This window comes from Amphiprion ocellaris, chromosome 18 (assembly GCF_022539595.1).
Source record: "Amphiprion ocellaris isolate individual 3 ecotype Okinawa chromosome 18, ASM2253959v1, whole genome shotgun sequence".
Taxonomy (NCBI): Eukaryota; Metazoa; Chordata; class Actinopteri; family Pomacentridae; genus Amphiprion; species Amphiprion ocellaris.
In genome coordinates, this window is record NC_072783.1 from 29489669 (window position 1) to 29504187 (window position 14519).

General features: G+C 44.2%; 1 protein-coding gene across 4 annotated transcripts in view; it reads right to left on the bottom strand.

Annotated features, from left to right (window-relative positions):
- Positions 1-1511: 1511 nt before the first annotated feature.
- The window catches only part of vti1a (vesicle transport through interaction with t-SNAREs 1A), a 120805-nt gene continuing 107797 nt past the window's right edge, over positions 1512-14519 (bottom strand). For all 4 annotated transcript variants that reach the window (XM_023286145.3, XM_023286147.3, XM_023286144.3 and 1 more), the window contains one exon: positions 1512-5996. In XM_023286145.3, the coding sequence (XP_023141913.1) occupies positions 5903-5996 (94 nt within the window). In that variant the 3' untranslated portion in view covers positions 1512-5902. The remainder of the gene's footprint in view (positions 5997-14519) is intronic.

Genomic DNA, 14519 nt, shown 5'->3' on the forward strand with positions numbered 1-14519 from the left:
TGGACACTTTCATGAAGCAGCAGGATATACCCAGACATCATACAGGTTCTGTAACCTTTGGACTCTGGATTCCATTGACCCAGTCACCAGCCTGCAACAGGCTCCCCTCAGAATCCAATCCCACTTCCTGGCCTACGAGGAGAAAACTGGCCGGAGAGCTCTGGGATTGGATACCTTCTCATGAATGTTTAATTGCCACCAACCATCTAAGGCGGAGGTTGCATCGAGGGGGGAAGCAGCTAACAGGCTGATGGGGGTGTTGGAGAGGATGCCCTTTTTATTCCCAGACAATGCACACACACATTTCATTCTCCCTCTTATCTAGGCGCCTTTCCATCCCATTGAATGTCTCGGAGCTGAGGCTGCTTCATAGAAAACACCTTCTCAATACATCCATCCATCTATGCATCCATCTATGCATCCATCCATCCATCCATCCATCCATCCATCCCCCACTCTACCACCCTTCTCCTCTGTGCTCTCCTGCTAAGCGATGCCCACCCCCCCTCCCCAGTTCATTAGCGAGCTCCTCAGTAGCCTGTCATGGCGGATGTGCTCCATCAAAGCTGATCGACTCCCCGTTTTTCCAGAAAGATGTCGCGGGTTATCACCGCACGCTCAGATCTCCGGCTACGGGAGGAGCGTGACTGGCAGGCCGTCTTTTGAAGACAGTGATTCCTCCACTGATGCCTCCCAGTTGGAAATTTAGAATCGTGTCTAAGACACCATATGCAAAGTAAATTACTGTACAGGGGCGAGCCCAACTAAACCCTCCTCTCTCAGAACGTCCAGGCCACTCAGTGCCTCCCAGGCAACCTGGCTCCTTTTGCACTCGTTCCTCCCTTTTCGCCTTCCTGTCTTCTTTCTCTTTGTATCATTTGTCTTTTAAAACTAACAGCAGCAGAGGACAGGACAACTGTACGAGACAAAAGCAGAGCAACTGCAGAATTTAGTCTTTCCTTTTGCTCGAGTGCAAAAGAAATCGACACGTCTGTAACAACAGCTTGGATACACTTTAAAATAATCTGCACACAGTTAAGTTACATTTAGGAATTTAACTAAAAGGGCAAAGGGCATGCAAACACTGACAAAAAGAATTCCTTCTCCAGCTCCATTTTCCTGGTCTCCTCATTATCATGCAAATGACATGGCTGGTTACAACTGTATGTCTTTGTAGTGGTAAAGTGTTCATTACAGTTCAAAGGTTGTGGCAGTATTCTAGGGGGACAGAGATGGAGGCTACGATGGAGATAAAGGGGAGTGAAGGAGGAAAGAGGTGTTGGGGGGGGAGCTGAGTGGTTCAGCCTGGCTCAGCCTAACTCTGACCTGGCTCTTTGTGTTTCTGTTGTCTCCATTGTAAAACATCTTAGAGAGCCTCCAACACAAGGCTTCATCAAAATCACAAAAATCTGGTTTGAAAATCTCCTGTTTTCATGTTGTTTTCCTGAGGAGCCACAGAGACAGGTACCCCACCTAGTGTTGGTGTTCAGTGCAAGTTATGACACTGCATCTTGGAGATTCAGAACTGCTTTAATCACAGATGTCAAACAACACGGACACTGACAGAGGTCACAAAAGTCAAGTTGGGAGCAGCTTAGAGTCTGATTGGTCAAACAGGATGACCTGATAAACTCTGGTCTGATGGGAAACATGAGTCATATGGACACGACAGATGGACTCCAACAGATATTTGTGCATACGGACGATTCAACATCACCTCTTACACCAAGCGCTCCATCTCAACGACACGGGGGGCCACATCGTAGCAACGCACAAGCACACAAACATCCACGCATGTATGGCTGCAGCCCCTGTGACTTCCTCCAATAATGGGGGCCATTGTCATTTCATTGTGAGCACAAACACCAATAAAACGGTTGACAGCGCTGATGGGGCGAAAAAGAAAAGACAGATAAAGGGGCTGATGAGAGAAAGAAAGCCATTCTGCTGGGACTGGTGGTGTGTACAAATGGAGAACATGGCTCCTCTTCTAACAGCCATACACTGGAGCGTGTGCGTGTGTGTGTGTGTGTGTGTGTGTGTTTACGGCGGCGCATCCACCATACGTGCGCCAGCGTGCGTTTGCTCAATCAAACAGAAGAATATTCATTGTAGTTCTCAAACAGAGCCATTGTGTTGTTTTCTTTCCTGTTGTTGCAGGGCCTCTTTAATACATACAGTGTGTGTGTGTGTGTGTGTGCGTGTGCGTGTGTGTGTGTGGTGGGTGACAGCATCATGGACACTCCTGAAGATGAAGCACCCACCCTCCCGTTGTGATCCCACCACTGGCGCTGTTTATCCTGTTTAAGGCCCGCCCTACGCTGGGGGACAGACAGCTCAAACGACGCTTGTCACAATCCCTTGTCGTCTTAAATGGCTGACAAACATCAGGCTTTTTGTAATGGTGGTGCATCACAGAGGTTCCTTGTTGAGGAACCTTCCTTTTAGAACTTTTATGTAAACCTTGTAGAAAGGACCGGGGAGAATAACTGCTGAGCACGGGCACAAGGGGATGTCAGTGAGGCAGACTGATGCAAGACAGTGGTGTAAAAGATTACTCCGTTTCCACTGACAAAATAAGAGACCATGAGATCACTTACTGTGTGGATCTAAATGTGATTCAGGTGGAAACGCTTCAGCTCTCACAGGACAGAAGGGCTGGAAGACGTGTGCAGAAAAACGAACAGGGACACCCAAAGACTCAATCCTGTCTCTGGCAAACAGGAGAAGGCAGGGAGAGCTTCAAAATCACTTTTCAGACATCAAATAATTAATTGCTCTCCCCTCTTGCTCGCCTCCCCCCCGTTTCCTCTCTCCCAGCGTCTGTATGGAAGACGCGGCTCCAGTCACTTAAGAAGGGTTAACACCCGTCTAAATTAAATATTAAAAGCTGTCTGTACCTGCTGCTATTGTTGCCCCTTGGAATAAGATATAACCTATTTTTGACAAGTTTTCATCCTCAGCCTTCTGCGGTGAGACGCTTGTCGAAAACCAAATCAGCGGATGGAGGGAGAGGAGGTGGTGGTGGGGGCACTGATGAATAATCTAGTTCATATTCCAATGACACCCGCCGCTCAGAGGGAGAGAAAGAAAGAAAAGGGATGGAGAGAGTCAGAGACGGGCAGGTGGAGAAAGAAGAGATGGAGACGGACAGAGGAGGGGAAGATAAAAGCTGTGGGAGAAGGAGAGAGGGATGAGTAAAGGAGAAAAAGGAGGGAAAAAAGGGAGGATGGCAGAGAGAGAAGAGAGATGATAGCCAACGTCTGCCAAGGTATCACATGACAGTGCTCCTGTTTAAATAATAAAACAGAACGGGGGGCTCTAAACAAATCGTTATCTCCCCACCTCCACGCATCCTGCCTTCCCTCTGCCCCTCCCTCCCTTTCCCCGCTTTTAAAAACTTGTTTTAATGCCATTTCTTAATGAACATAATAGCTCGGCGCTAATAATGAAAAGAAAATAAAAACATCTAAAAACGCGGAGGGGCCCCCGAGTTGTCGCCGGCGCTCAATTATTTCCTTGTCAAGTGGGTCTGTTTTTAATGAGGCCCTGTGGGACTGACGTCTGTCAGTCAGCCCTGACTTTTTGACACCATTACAACTTCAAATAGAAGCCGCCGCCACGCTGCCTTCCACCGCTCACTCGCTAGCTACCGCTCCGCTCATCTGACAGGCTGGGAGGGAGGGAGGGAGGGAGGGAGGGAGGGAGGAGAAAAGGTGGCAGGAGAGGTAGAGAGAGAGAGACAGGGGGGAGGAAGCAAGAGAGATGAGGAGGGAGGCAGAGATGGAGGGAGGATGAGAAGAGAGCACATCAGCATGTAGGTAGGCTGCACAAACACACATGGTGGACTTTGGGTGAAAACACAACCGCCAAGGGTCATTACCAGATGAGGTTTGTCAAACTGTCAGGGATTTCACCCCCTCCCCGTCCCCTCCCCCCCACCTCCATGCTTCCCCATTCACTTCCTTTTTTTTTTTCATTATTCCTCGACTTTAATGATAACTCTTGGTGGGTCGGCCCCGCATGGGACGGTCAGAGGCGCACGATTTTGTTGGCCATTAATTTGAGGCTTTGAAGCTGGCGACGACGGCCTGTGAAATGGTGGCCGATAGGGGAGCGTGTGTGGGGGGGGCTGGGGCTCCCCGGCATCTTCCAAAATGAAGACTGCGGCCCTGAAACAGAATAACAAATGTCCTCGCCGGGAACCACCAAGCCAACCGCAAGAGACGCACTCCAAGATTCCACTGTGTTTGTTTGTAGCTTCACCTTCATGCATCTCAACTTCTGAAAATTCTCCAAATATGCTCTTAAATTTAGATTTTTTTTCCAACACCCCCTCCGAAGAATGGCTTTCCCATGAAGAATTAAACAGCAAGTAAACTCGATTTTCAAACACCTTGCAAACGTATCACATCATCAGTCGGCGTACAGATAAACACAGAAACAAGGGCTGCATCACAAATCCTCAGAAGTTGACACAGAAAATATAGAACAAAAAAGTACAAGTTCTAAAACGAGTTAGATCCATTTATAGAAGAAGAAAAAAAAAACGCAAGATGCAAAACTAGAGACATTTCAGTTGGTCCTGGTGTGCAGTCAGCGAACACCCAAAATCAAGAAAAACAACAACAATGCGATTAATGTTAATTCTGAATACGTTTTAACATCATGAAATATACTGTACAGTTCTATCACAGGAAGTTTAATCAAAAACTCTGCATTTATAAATAAATAGTAACAGAATCACTTGTATTGAGAGCAAAAACACTATACATGATGTCCATTTAAATGTTAGTACATACTGTATGATGACTATAATGTTCTACAAGAGGAGTTAAAGAGTTGGAAAGTGTAAATGTAAGAAATATGGATATTAAAGACGGTTGCAATGTTGGAAGAAACTTTTCTTTCTCTATTTATGTGCTGTGTTTTTCAAAGGTTGAGATCAGTTCACTTTTGTACTAAAAAAGTCATAAAAGAACACATTTTATTTCATATTTTTCAATCTCCAGGCTCATTTGAAATGCTTATTTCCAAAAGCAGTAACCGCAAACAAACTGTTTCCTCTAAATAAAACAAACTTTCACCTTGATTAAATGAACAGGAAGCTGAATTGACCTCAACCTTTTCATGTGCATCCTCACTTTTCAAGGCAGCGCCAACTTGTCTATTTTGGGCTCTGCTGAGGCTTTTAAAGCAGGAGCGTGAACAGCATATCTTATCTGAAGGCACTGTCCTCTGTGCTGCGTAGGGGCTACATGAAGAACAGCTGAATCATTTAGTTACAGAAGCGCATTACAGTATGTGTGTCTAGTGGTGGTGTCGGTGACAGTGTGGGCCCCCAGTCCATGACTGCCACTCATGCGTGTGCAAACGTACATACATGTGCAGAACTTCAGTCTCTTCCCGTCTTTCATGCATGCACACACACCCTGAATCAAACACTGTAGAAAAAAAAATCTGAATCTGCTTCGAGTTACAAAAAAAAAAAAAAAATGACCCAGGTCGTGTTCACCTGGGGACAGGATGGGCTGCAGAACCACACCGAGGGCGACATCATGAAAAATATCATAAAAACTATCTTTTGTCCCTGGAGATGTAAGAAAGAGCCTGACAGAGAACTAAACTGAAAGGAGGAGAGGAAAAAGAAAGAAAAAGGGAGAGAGAAAGGGAAGCGCAAAGTGGGGAGAAAAGTAAAAAGAAACAGCAAACACGAAAGGAGAGAGAAATGGGGGAAAAAAAGCTCCCTGTCAGGCTTTGGAAACAGTGATTCATGGGGACCATTTGTCCTAATTACAGCAGAACAACGCTTTTGTCGCTATTAATCACGCTTGTGTGTGTTTGTATTTGTGTGGGGGGGGGACGAGGGAGGGAGTGTGCGGCTATGTGTGTACAGGGGAGATCAGTGGCCTCGCAGATTGAAATAGATGGCCAGGATGATGGTGAGGAGGATGATGGCTCCGAGGATGAAGACCAGGATGCGGTTCTGGATGATCCTGCAGAGAGAGAGAGAGAGAAAAAAAAAAGAAAGAGACGACACAGATCAGGGAAGGCTGGCAGAGGTCACGCAGTTTACAGAGAAAAGTAAAACAGTCACATGTTTATGTGCAAACTAAATGACCATCCGTCAACTGCAGGCTTATCATGTTTAATAGTTACCGTGAGGTTTGAAAGCTTTGCTATTTATCGGTATACAGTCACCAGCACAGGAGAGGAAAACACACACTGTTTCCAAAGCTGCAACATTTTTCTATAAAGCTGCTCTCCAAAATGTCTAATTTTTCCCTGATTTGCTCGCACACTTATTTGTAGCCGCTGTAAAAATGTCACACTGATCTGTGTACACGTATAAATATACAAAACGCTTCTAAACAAGCATGACACACAAAGACACACACACACGCACATAGCAGACAGGCTCTAAAACTTTATTTGCACAATAAAGTGGAAAAAGTGGCTCAGTAGTTTCCTGGAGGTAATAAAAATCGCTGAATTACTGATGGAATTCGCCATAAAACGACTCACTCTTTTGCACATTTAAAATTTCCCACTGCGACCGAAGTAAACTTGACAAGGAGGGGGGGCTTTGAACCAAAAAAATGGAAACGCAGGGCCTGAGAGAAGGAGTAGGTGCTGGTTGTGCATCTGGAAAGCAAGTAAGCTATCTCGTGTGTGTGTGTGTGTGTGTGTGTGTGTGTGTGTGTGTGTGTGTGTGTGTGTGTGTGTGTGTGTGTGTGTGTGTCCCAAACATTTTCCAGAGTTTGTAATACCACACAAACACACACACACACACATTCCAAACCCTCCGCTGCTCCTGACAAATGAGAGAATTATCACATTTGCTGACATGTGGAGGGGTGGAGGAGAGGCCGAGCAGAGGGGGGGCACTGTCCACTTCTCTAAGCAGGAGATGAATAGCCCATGCCGTGGCCATTTATCACTGGGGAGGGGGAGCCGGCTGCCTGCTCAGTCACCCTGCTACCCTCTAAAGTCCGAGCACCAGTCGCCTCCTCCAGTCCACCAGCTCGGACTCGCAACTTAGTTCAAAAGCTGAGGAGTCACGGCAGAAGGGACGACAAAAACATAACACCGCACAGCCTAGTCGTGTATCACAGAGGAGCTTTTTATGCTTACATCTTCTTTGTGTGTGCTCTTTACACAGAAGTGGGTGGTTTTTTTATCTACTTTACACAGCTTCTTTACACAAAAGGACTCTTGAGCCACGTACAACACATTTTAACCACAGCTGTACATGGACTCTGTTTTAAACTAAAATCTCCAACATTAACTTCTTTTCAGTTCTAAGACACTTGACTGGATAAAACCAGAGCTCACTGCAGCTACCATTTGTACGCAGCACTGCTTTACATCCTTGAATAAATGCATACATTACTGTGACACATTCGTACTCTGTACAGAAAACCAACAACACAAGTAGCTATGTAAATATGGTATATTTTTACATCCTGCTCATACAAATCCCATCTTAAACCACAAAAAAAAAAAAAACCCAGCAAAGCACTATTAAAAATAAATTATCGTACTGCATTTGTCATATAGCCACTACATTCCTGTGTTATGGTATGAGCAGAATCGCTATTAGAGATGCTACGATAGGACAACCTGCTTCTGGTGTTTGAATGAGGCTGAAATGATTGGCTGAAGCCAGCTGGGGAGGAGATCCCACTGAAACACTAATCAGACCATGCTTAGCAAGGCCACGTCTCCCCCTATTAATTGACATTCATTATTTACAATGATTATTTATCCCAGCCAAATACCCAGAGGAGGTGCCTCTGTGTGTGTGTGTGTGTGTGTGTGTGTGTGTGTGTGTGTGTGTGTGTGTGTGTGTGTGTGTGTGTGTGTGTGTGCGTGTGTGCGTGTGTGTGTGAGACTGAGTGTGTGTTGGAAGAAGCCAGCTCGCTTTGTGCTGTTTGTTAATTTTTCAGCTGGGGAAAAGAGAGGAGGGGGACTAGAAATGAACAGGAAGTTAGTTTTAGCCTCGTGGATGAGGAGGCGAGGAGGTGGTGGTGGTGGTGGAGGGGGGAGGGTTCAACTCTAAAAACTGAATTTATTAAAGGACTCTGATTCGGTAGCAAACAACACAGAATAACTTCAAACGCACAATGTTCAAAGCAGTAAGGAATATGACAGTGCTGCGGTTTAAGAACTTTTTTCCTCTGGGGACACATATCTAAAAAATCTGTATTTTGACCTAAACTGATTCTATTTACACCAATCTAACAAAACGTGTCTTCAAGTGCAACATAAAGCAGCTAATCTTATCTGTGGCGACTTGAACACCGAAGCAGGAGATGGATACAGATTTAGCAGTGGCCAGCTGCTGAAGCAAGTAATGTCTGCAAAGTGATTTAAGGTTAAAATTCAGTTTTGCCACAGTGCGTTTAATATCTGCAGCTGTGTGTCTGAGAGCGACAAAACGCCAAAGCTGAACCAGTAATCATAACCTCACACATCTCTACTCTAATGCTCGCAATAATTCAAGTGCAGTGAGAAGATCCTGTGAAGTTTATGAGCCAAGAGTCACCTTTGACCAGAAGACACTCACACACACACATAGAGACGTCTGTTTGCTATCTTTGTGAGGACATTTATTGACACAAAGCATTCCCTAGCCGTTACCTAAAGTTGGGCAACATGGCATTAAAGTCTGTCACTATAAAACGTTTTTTTCAAATATTAGAATTATGATTTTTAAAAAACTTATTTTTCCATTTTAAGTTAATCACTTTAGCCTATTTATTAAGGTGGACAGGTAATAATGTTAATGTCAAAGCAATGAAAAACACGTATAACATAAAGTACACATGCAAATGAATAAGGATAAAGGAATGATCTCATTTTAATACATATAAAATAAGCAAAGCAAGTAACAACAGGAGCTGCATGGAGGGTGATCAGGTGAATTCGCTGCACCGTAGGGGGATTAGGGTTCAGAGTGGCCCACATGGATCAGGTATCACTAATTAAGGGTATCCCGACATAAAGTCCATCAGCTCTCAGAGCAACCTGCAGACAATACATAGCTTAGATGCAGGTGGGGGGGACATAGGGGTGTTTCCCAACCACAAAGTCTATCTCACAAGGACAAATGCAGGTCTTTGCATACCACAGCCTCGACCAGGATGAGGTGAGGACCAGGAGGCCTTATACTGCTGCATCTCGTGAGTCCTGAATAGAAGCCATGGGAGAATGACGGAGGGACAAACGCTTTTATTATGACGACAGGCTGCTTATGAGCCAGTGAAGGAGCACGGTTGAAGTTTGTTCAAGGAACTGAACTTTATCTGCGTTCTTAGGCTTTTCATAGCAGTTTGAATCTAATACATTTAAGCAAAATGACTGAACATTCTATTGAACAGTTTTCTTCTATTATTAATGAAGTGTCTTTTGCCCAGGCTTGTAAAAAGGAGCCAAACCCCAACCCTTACCCCAACGCTAATCTACAACTAACTGTAACCTTATCCTATAATCAAATCAAAATCAACACACTAATAGCTGTGAATTCTGAATATTTAGTACATTTAAAAAAAAAACAAAACTGTGCAATATCATTTTTTCTACATATTCCAGAATCTGTGCAATATCGTTATTTTTCTACTTAGACAACTCTGTGCAATACAGATAAAATCTGCGCAGTATTAATACTTCTCTAGCAGTATTTCTACTCATGAAAGAACCCGGGCAATACCACTGATATGTGCAATATTGTTATTTTTATTCAGAGGAATTTGGTCAGTCTGAACTAGTAATTATGTATATTTTTTTGGTTTATTTTTTCTGTTGATATTTATTATAGTTCTTATATATTTGCACCATCCACTCTCCACAGTGGGATTAACCCTTTAATGTGTAGCGTGGGTCAGGAGATACCAATTTTCCATTGGATTTGGGTCACTTTTGACCCATTTTGTGCATCAAAGGGTTAATAAAGGCTTATCGTGAAGGCTTTTTGTAAGTAAATGGTCTGCACTTAAGAGCATCTTAGCCAGGTTCGACACAGCGCTTATTAAAAAGTTTTGTTTTCTGTGCAGTGGCCCGTTACTTCAATGTAGAGCTGAACCAGCAACCTCGCAGCTAGTGGGCAATGCACTCTCCTGTCTGAGCCATGGTTGCCCCAAGTCTTAGCCCTGAAACAGGACTTTGAAGGGGCGTGAGAAAGTGAGAACCCACCAAAATGTCGTCATTTTTCCAAAATATCCTCACTCTGTTGATCTTAAACCAACACTGGTCCTCATGAGGATAGTTCAACAATTACACATACACAGCTGCAGCCAGACAGACTGGGAGGAGTTAGTTTAGGGGGGTACCGTCATAATTCACTTGACCGATGCTGAAATCCAGACTAAAAAATAGTGTCTGTGACACTGTAAAGAGCCACAGTGTTTCCCATCAGTATATGAGCAGCGTGATATAAAAGTCTTTCCACTTTTTTAACCAACAGAGAGGTAAGAAGGCTGAAAAATGACTACTTATGTTACATTATACCCTGGAAGGGAAATTATTCTGCATTAGAATCATGATCACATAAAGTGATCCAATTCAACACGTGCTGAATACTCGCTAATCTTCCATTGAAGCTTTTTCAGTCACTCAACTACTGGTGTATATAAAAAGAAGACAAGATCCCAGAGGAAGGATCATTTTCATAATCCTCTGGGAAACTCATCTGCATAGTGTGACTTGCAGATTTAATCTATAGATTTGTGTTCTGTATCCAGCAAAGCACTTCAATGTAAGCTCATGAGTCAAATGAGCTGCTGCAGTAAAAAGTCATTTTACTTCTGTTCAAATTTCTCAGCAGCTAAAATAAAACCTGTCCCACATATATACAACACCTGCCCCTCCAAACTCCCCCGAAAAAAGAAATAAAAAAAAAAATCCCCAAAAATTGGGAGGTAGGAGAGTGAAGAACATGGTTTTCCTCCGCTGTATGGTTGATCCCGTCCTGACACGTGGCCAGACAGAACAGAACTTATCAAACCGGATCCATCCTCCATTTTTGACACTTGACATAGAGGTGGGGGGTGAAGAGTGTGTGTGTGTGTGTGTGTGTGTGTGTGTGTGTGTGTGTGTGTGTGTGTGTGTGTGTGTGTGTGGAGGGGTGAGCTTGAGGATGTGTGAGTGATGCACAGAGTACAAGAGTGTACATGCTGACCCACATATACACACTCCTGCACACACTGAGTTTGAGAAGACTTACCTTTACTCGCTCCCTACTATGATACTATGATCCCCAAGTATTTTCTGTCTCTGAGCTCCAACCAGTGGGAAAAAAAATAAAAAACCCTTTCACATGAAGACAGACCAACAGTAACTGTAACTGAACTGTCAGCCAATAAGAGCACATAGTACTGGCTATTCTATTGGCTCCTGATGCTCCTTCATCGCAGGCAGCCAGTCAGCTATCACCTTACTAGGCCAGAAATACACAGATATACATCAGTAATGTAAAAGACACAGAGAGGAAGAGAGAGAGTGGAGATGATGAGCGTAAAGGACAGCAAAAAGGTAAAGCAAGCAGGAAGGTCGGAAACGGACAATAGAGCAGCTGAAAGTGAAAAATAAGAGAGAAAGAGAGAGGTGGAGAGAAAAAGAGAGGAAGAGGGAGAGAAAGGTCCATTTACCCGCGGAGGCAAAGCTGGAGGAGAGGCTCCTCGGAGACAGATGAAAATAATGAGGACTTTTCTGTCAGGAAAGATTTACAAAATCGTACCAGTGTTATTAAAATTTAAAATCTCCCATTTTTTTCTTTTTCTCCCTTCCCACCCTCTTCCTCCCTCCCTCTCTTCCTTCCCCTGTTTTTTTTCCCTCCTCTTCCAGCAGCACAGCCTTATTACCAGCTCTAATGAGCACCGGGATACACCTCAGCTGTGTGTGTTGTGTGTGTCTGTGTAGGTGTGTGTGCATGTGTGTTGGGGTCCAGGTCCCCAGTGCCAGTTCCATCAACACCCCAGATTCCCCAGTTCTTTAAATGACACACACACATGCATGCACACACACACCAGCGTGGGCACACAGATGCACACATGCAGCTTTTGAAGGCTCTCAGAGGTGACTGGACAGGCACACACATATACACACACTTTTCAGACAGACAGATAACACCCCCTACCCCAAAACAAAAACAGTCTCAGTGAGACAGACATAAGCAGATAGGCCCAACCCACCTGAAAACACACACTCACGTACACCCACACACACACACACACACACACACACACACACACACACACACACACACACACACACACACACACACACACACACACACACACACACACACACACACACACACACACACACACCACTAAGAGCAAACTTAGCTGCAGAGTTACATCTCTCAGGCCCTCCCCGATCCCTCCTCTTTCCACAAGTAGACCAATAAAATAAAAATCAATGGCTGTCTGAGCCATTCTGGCTCTCCTCCTTCCAAACCCTGGGAATATACAGCACGGGAGAGGAGGAGGGGAGGGGATAGAGGGGGTGAGGGAGGGTAGGAGGGAGGAGGGGAGGGAAGGATCAATGTGTTCACAAATGGTTTGAGTGATGGACATGGAGGTGGAACGCTGGTGGGGGTAACTCCTAAGTAATGCCTCGACTTGTTATCACAAACTAATACGAATAAATGTTTCATTGTAGAGGCACATGTGCTCACTTATACACACACACTGCTTTTGGTCTGGGGCTCACACACAGACACACACACACACACAGACACACACACACACACACAAAGCAGCCAGATAACACACACATGAGAAAACAAAAGGGCGAGATGGGCCTGCAATCAATCCAGTTTGAGCAGAGAAAGGTGAGAAACGTGCAACGTTTCAATCAGGTGGATGAGATGAGGAAGAACGAGGCAGAGCGGCTGGATCAGGTTCATGTTGCTGAGCAGAGATAATGACTTGACCTGTTTGTCGGAGAGATCCGATCTCACCACGTATGTTCAGCCTATTGGCCCCAAGGGGGTGTTCAAGATAAATGATGATTTTTGAAACATGCGCACACACACACAGCTGGAGTAGGCCTTTAATTGAAACTGTTTATTGTAATTATTTAAACAAGACCCCAACATCGTGCAATTCCCAAAAGAAAAACAATATTTAAGAACTCGCCTACACCTTAACACTCACACGCTCACTGAGCAGCAAAGATGGAGGCAATTAGTTCATTATACTGTGAAGATAAAAACTGAATTCATGTTTTCCTGTCAGGTTTATATAACATAAAGGCACAGTCTGTGATTTAATTATACAGACACAATGGAAAAGTGCAGTTTGACAGGCTTCTATTTGTATTTGTTTCTTGGAGATTAGTATTTGATGAATCTACCGATCATTTCCTTAATGCATCAGTTAGTTTTGATTATAAAAAAAGTCACTGCATATTTATCAAATTGTTGTTAACAAAATAGAAAAGCAATTTCTAAATTTTACAATTTTCAATTTCACATCTTGAATTTCTTAAGATTTTTTTGTTAAGATTATTGATCCCCAAAAGAGTCGCAGACCTTTCTTTGACCTGTACTGAGAAAAAAAAAGTATATTTTTACACGTCTGAGAAATCTGATATAAAAGATGGACAGGTTTTTATTTGGAAGACGTGGTCAGAGCAAGGTATTTCATGTCAGCCTGATTCTCTCTCTTTCTCTCTCCCACTCCTTCTCTTTCTAACCAACTAGATGCAGGAGAACAGCACCGGGGCCCTACAAGTTCATCCATTTTTTATTTGGCGGCTAACAACGCTGGCCAGCAGCAGCCTAGACTGGGACCCAGTTCTCTCCCGGAAAAAGTGGTGCAAGGAGGAAGACAGGGAGGGCAGGAGAAGACCAAGAGAGAAAGAGAGGGAGGTGGAGAGAAGGAGTGAATTTAGTGTGGGAGGCCAGTGTGTATACATGCATGTATGTGAGTATGAGAGAGATGAAAAGAAGGATGGAGAGAGAGACAAAAAAAGGAGATGGAGAGGGAAGTGGAGAAGAGGCAGAGTAGGTGAAAGAGGAAGAGAGAATATATTGCAACTGTGTCTGGAATTTTTAAGAACTTTCTTTGCCGGCAGCAATTTTGCGTAGCTGCTGCAGCTTCTCCTCATCCCGGTGTGATGTACAGGTGGCTTTCTGAGCTCCAGACATATACAGATCATTCCCTCGCCTGGTTATCTGCCTGAACCTTCGCCCTCCCCTGTCTTCCCTCTCTATCTGTCCTCCTCCACCCTCTATTTCGCTCCACCGCTGTGTCCTTTTTGTCCCCTCACTCATACATTCAGCTCCTTCATAAGATTCTTACATATTGCTTATTTTCCCCACTTGTCTTCTCTACTTTTTCCTCCTATTTTTCCTTCTCTCAGTCTTGCTGGAGGGGTGTGGTGATAGGAAGTATTTTTTAAAAACTATGTTTGCACTGTGTGTTTGTCAAGGCACTGGTTTATAGTCAACAGGATGATGTCGACAGCCAGTATTTATAAACTGTCAGTGTATGCTACACAACCTTATCCAG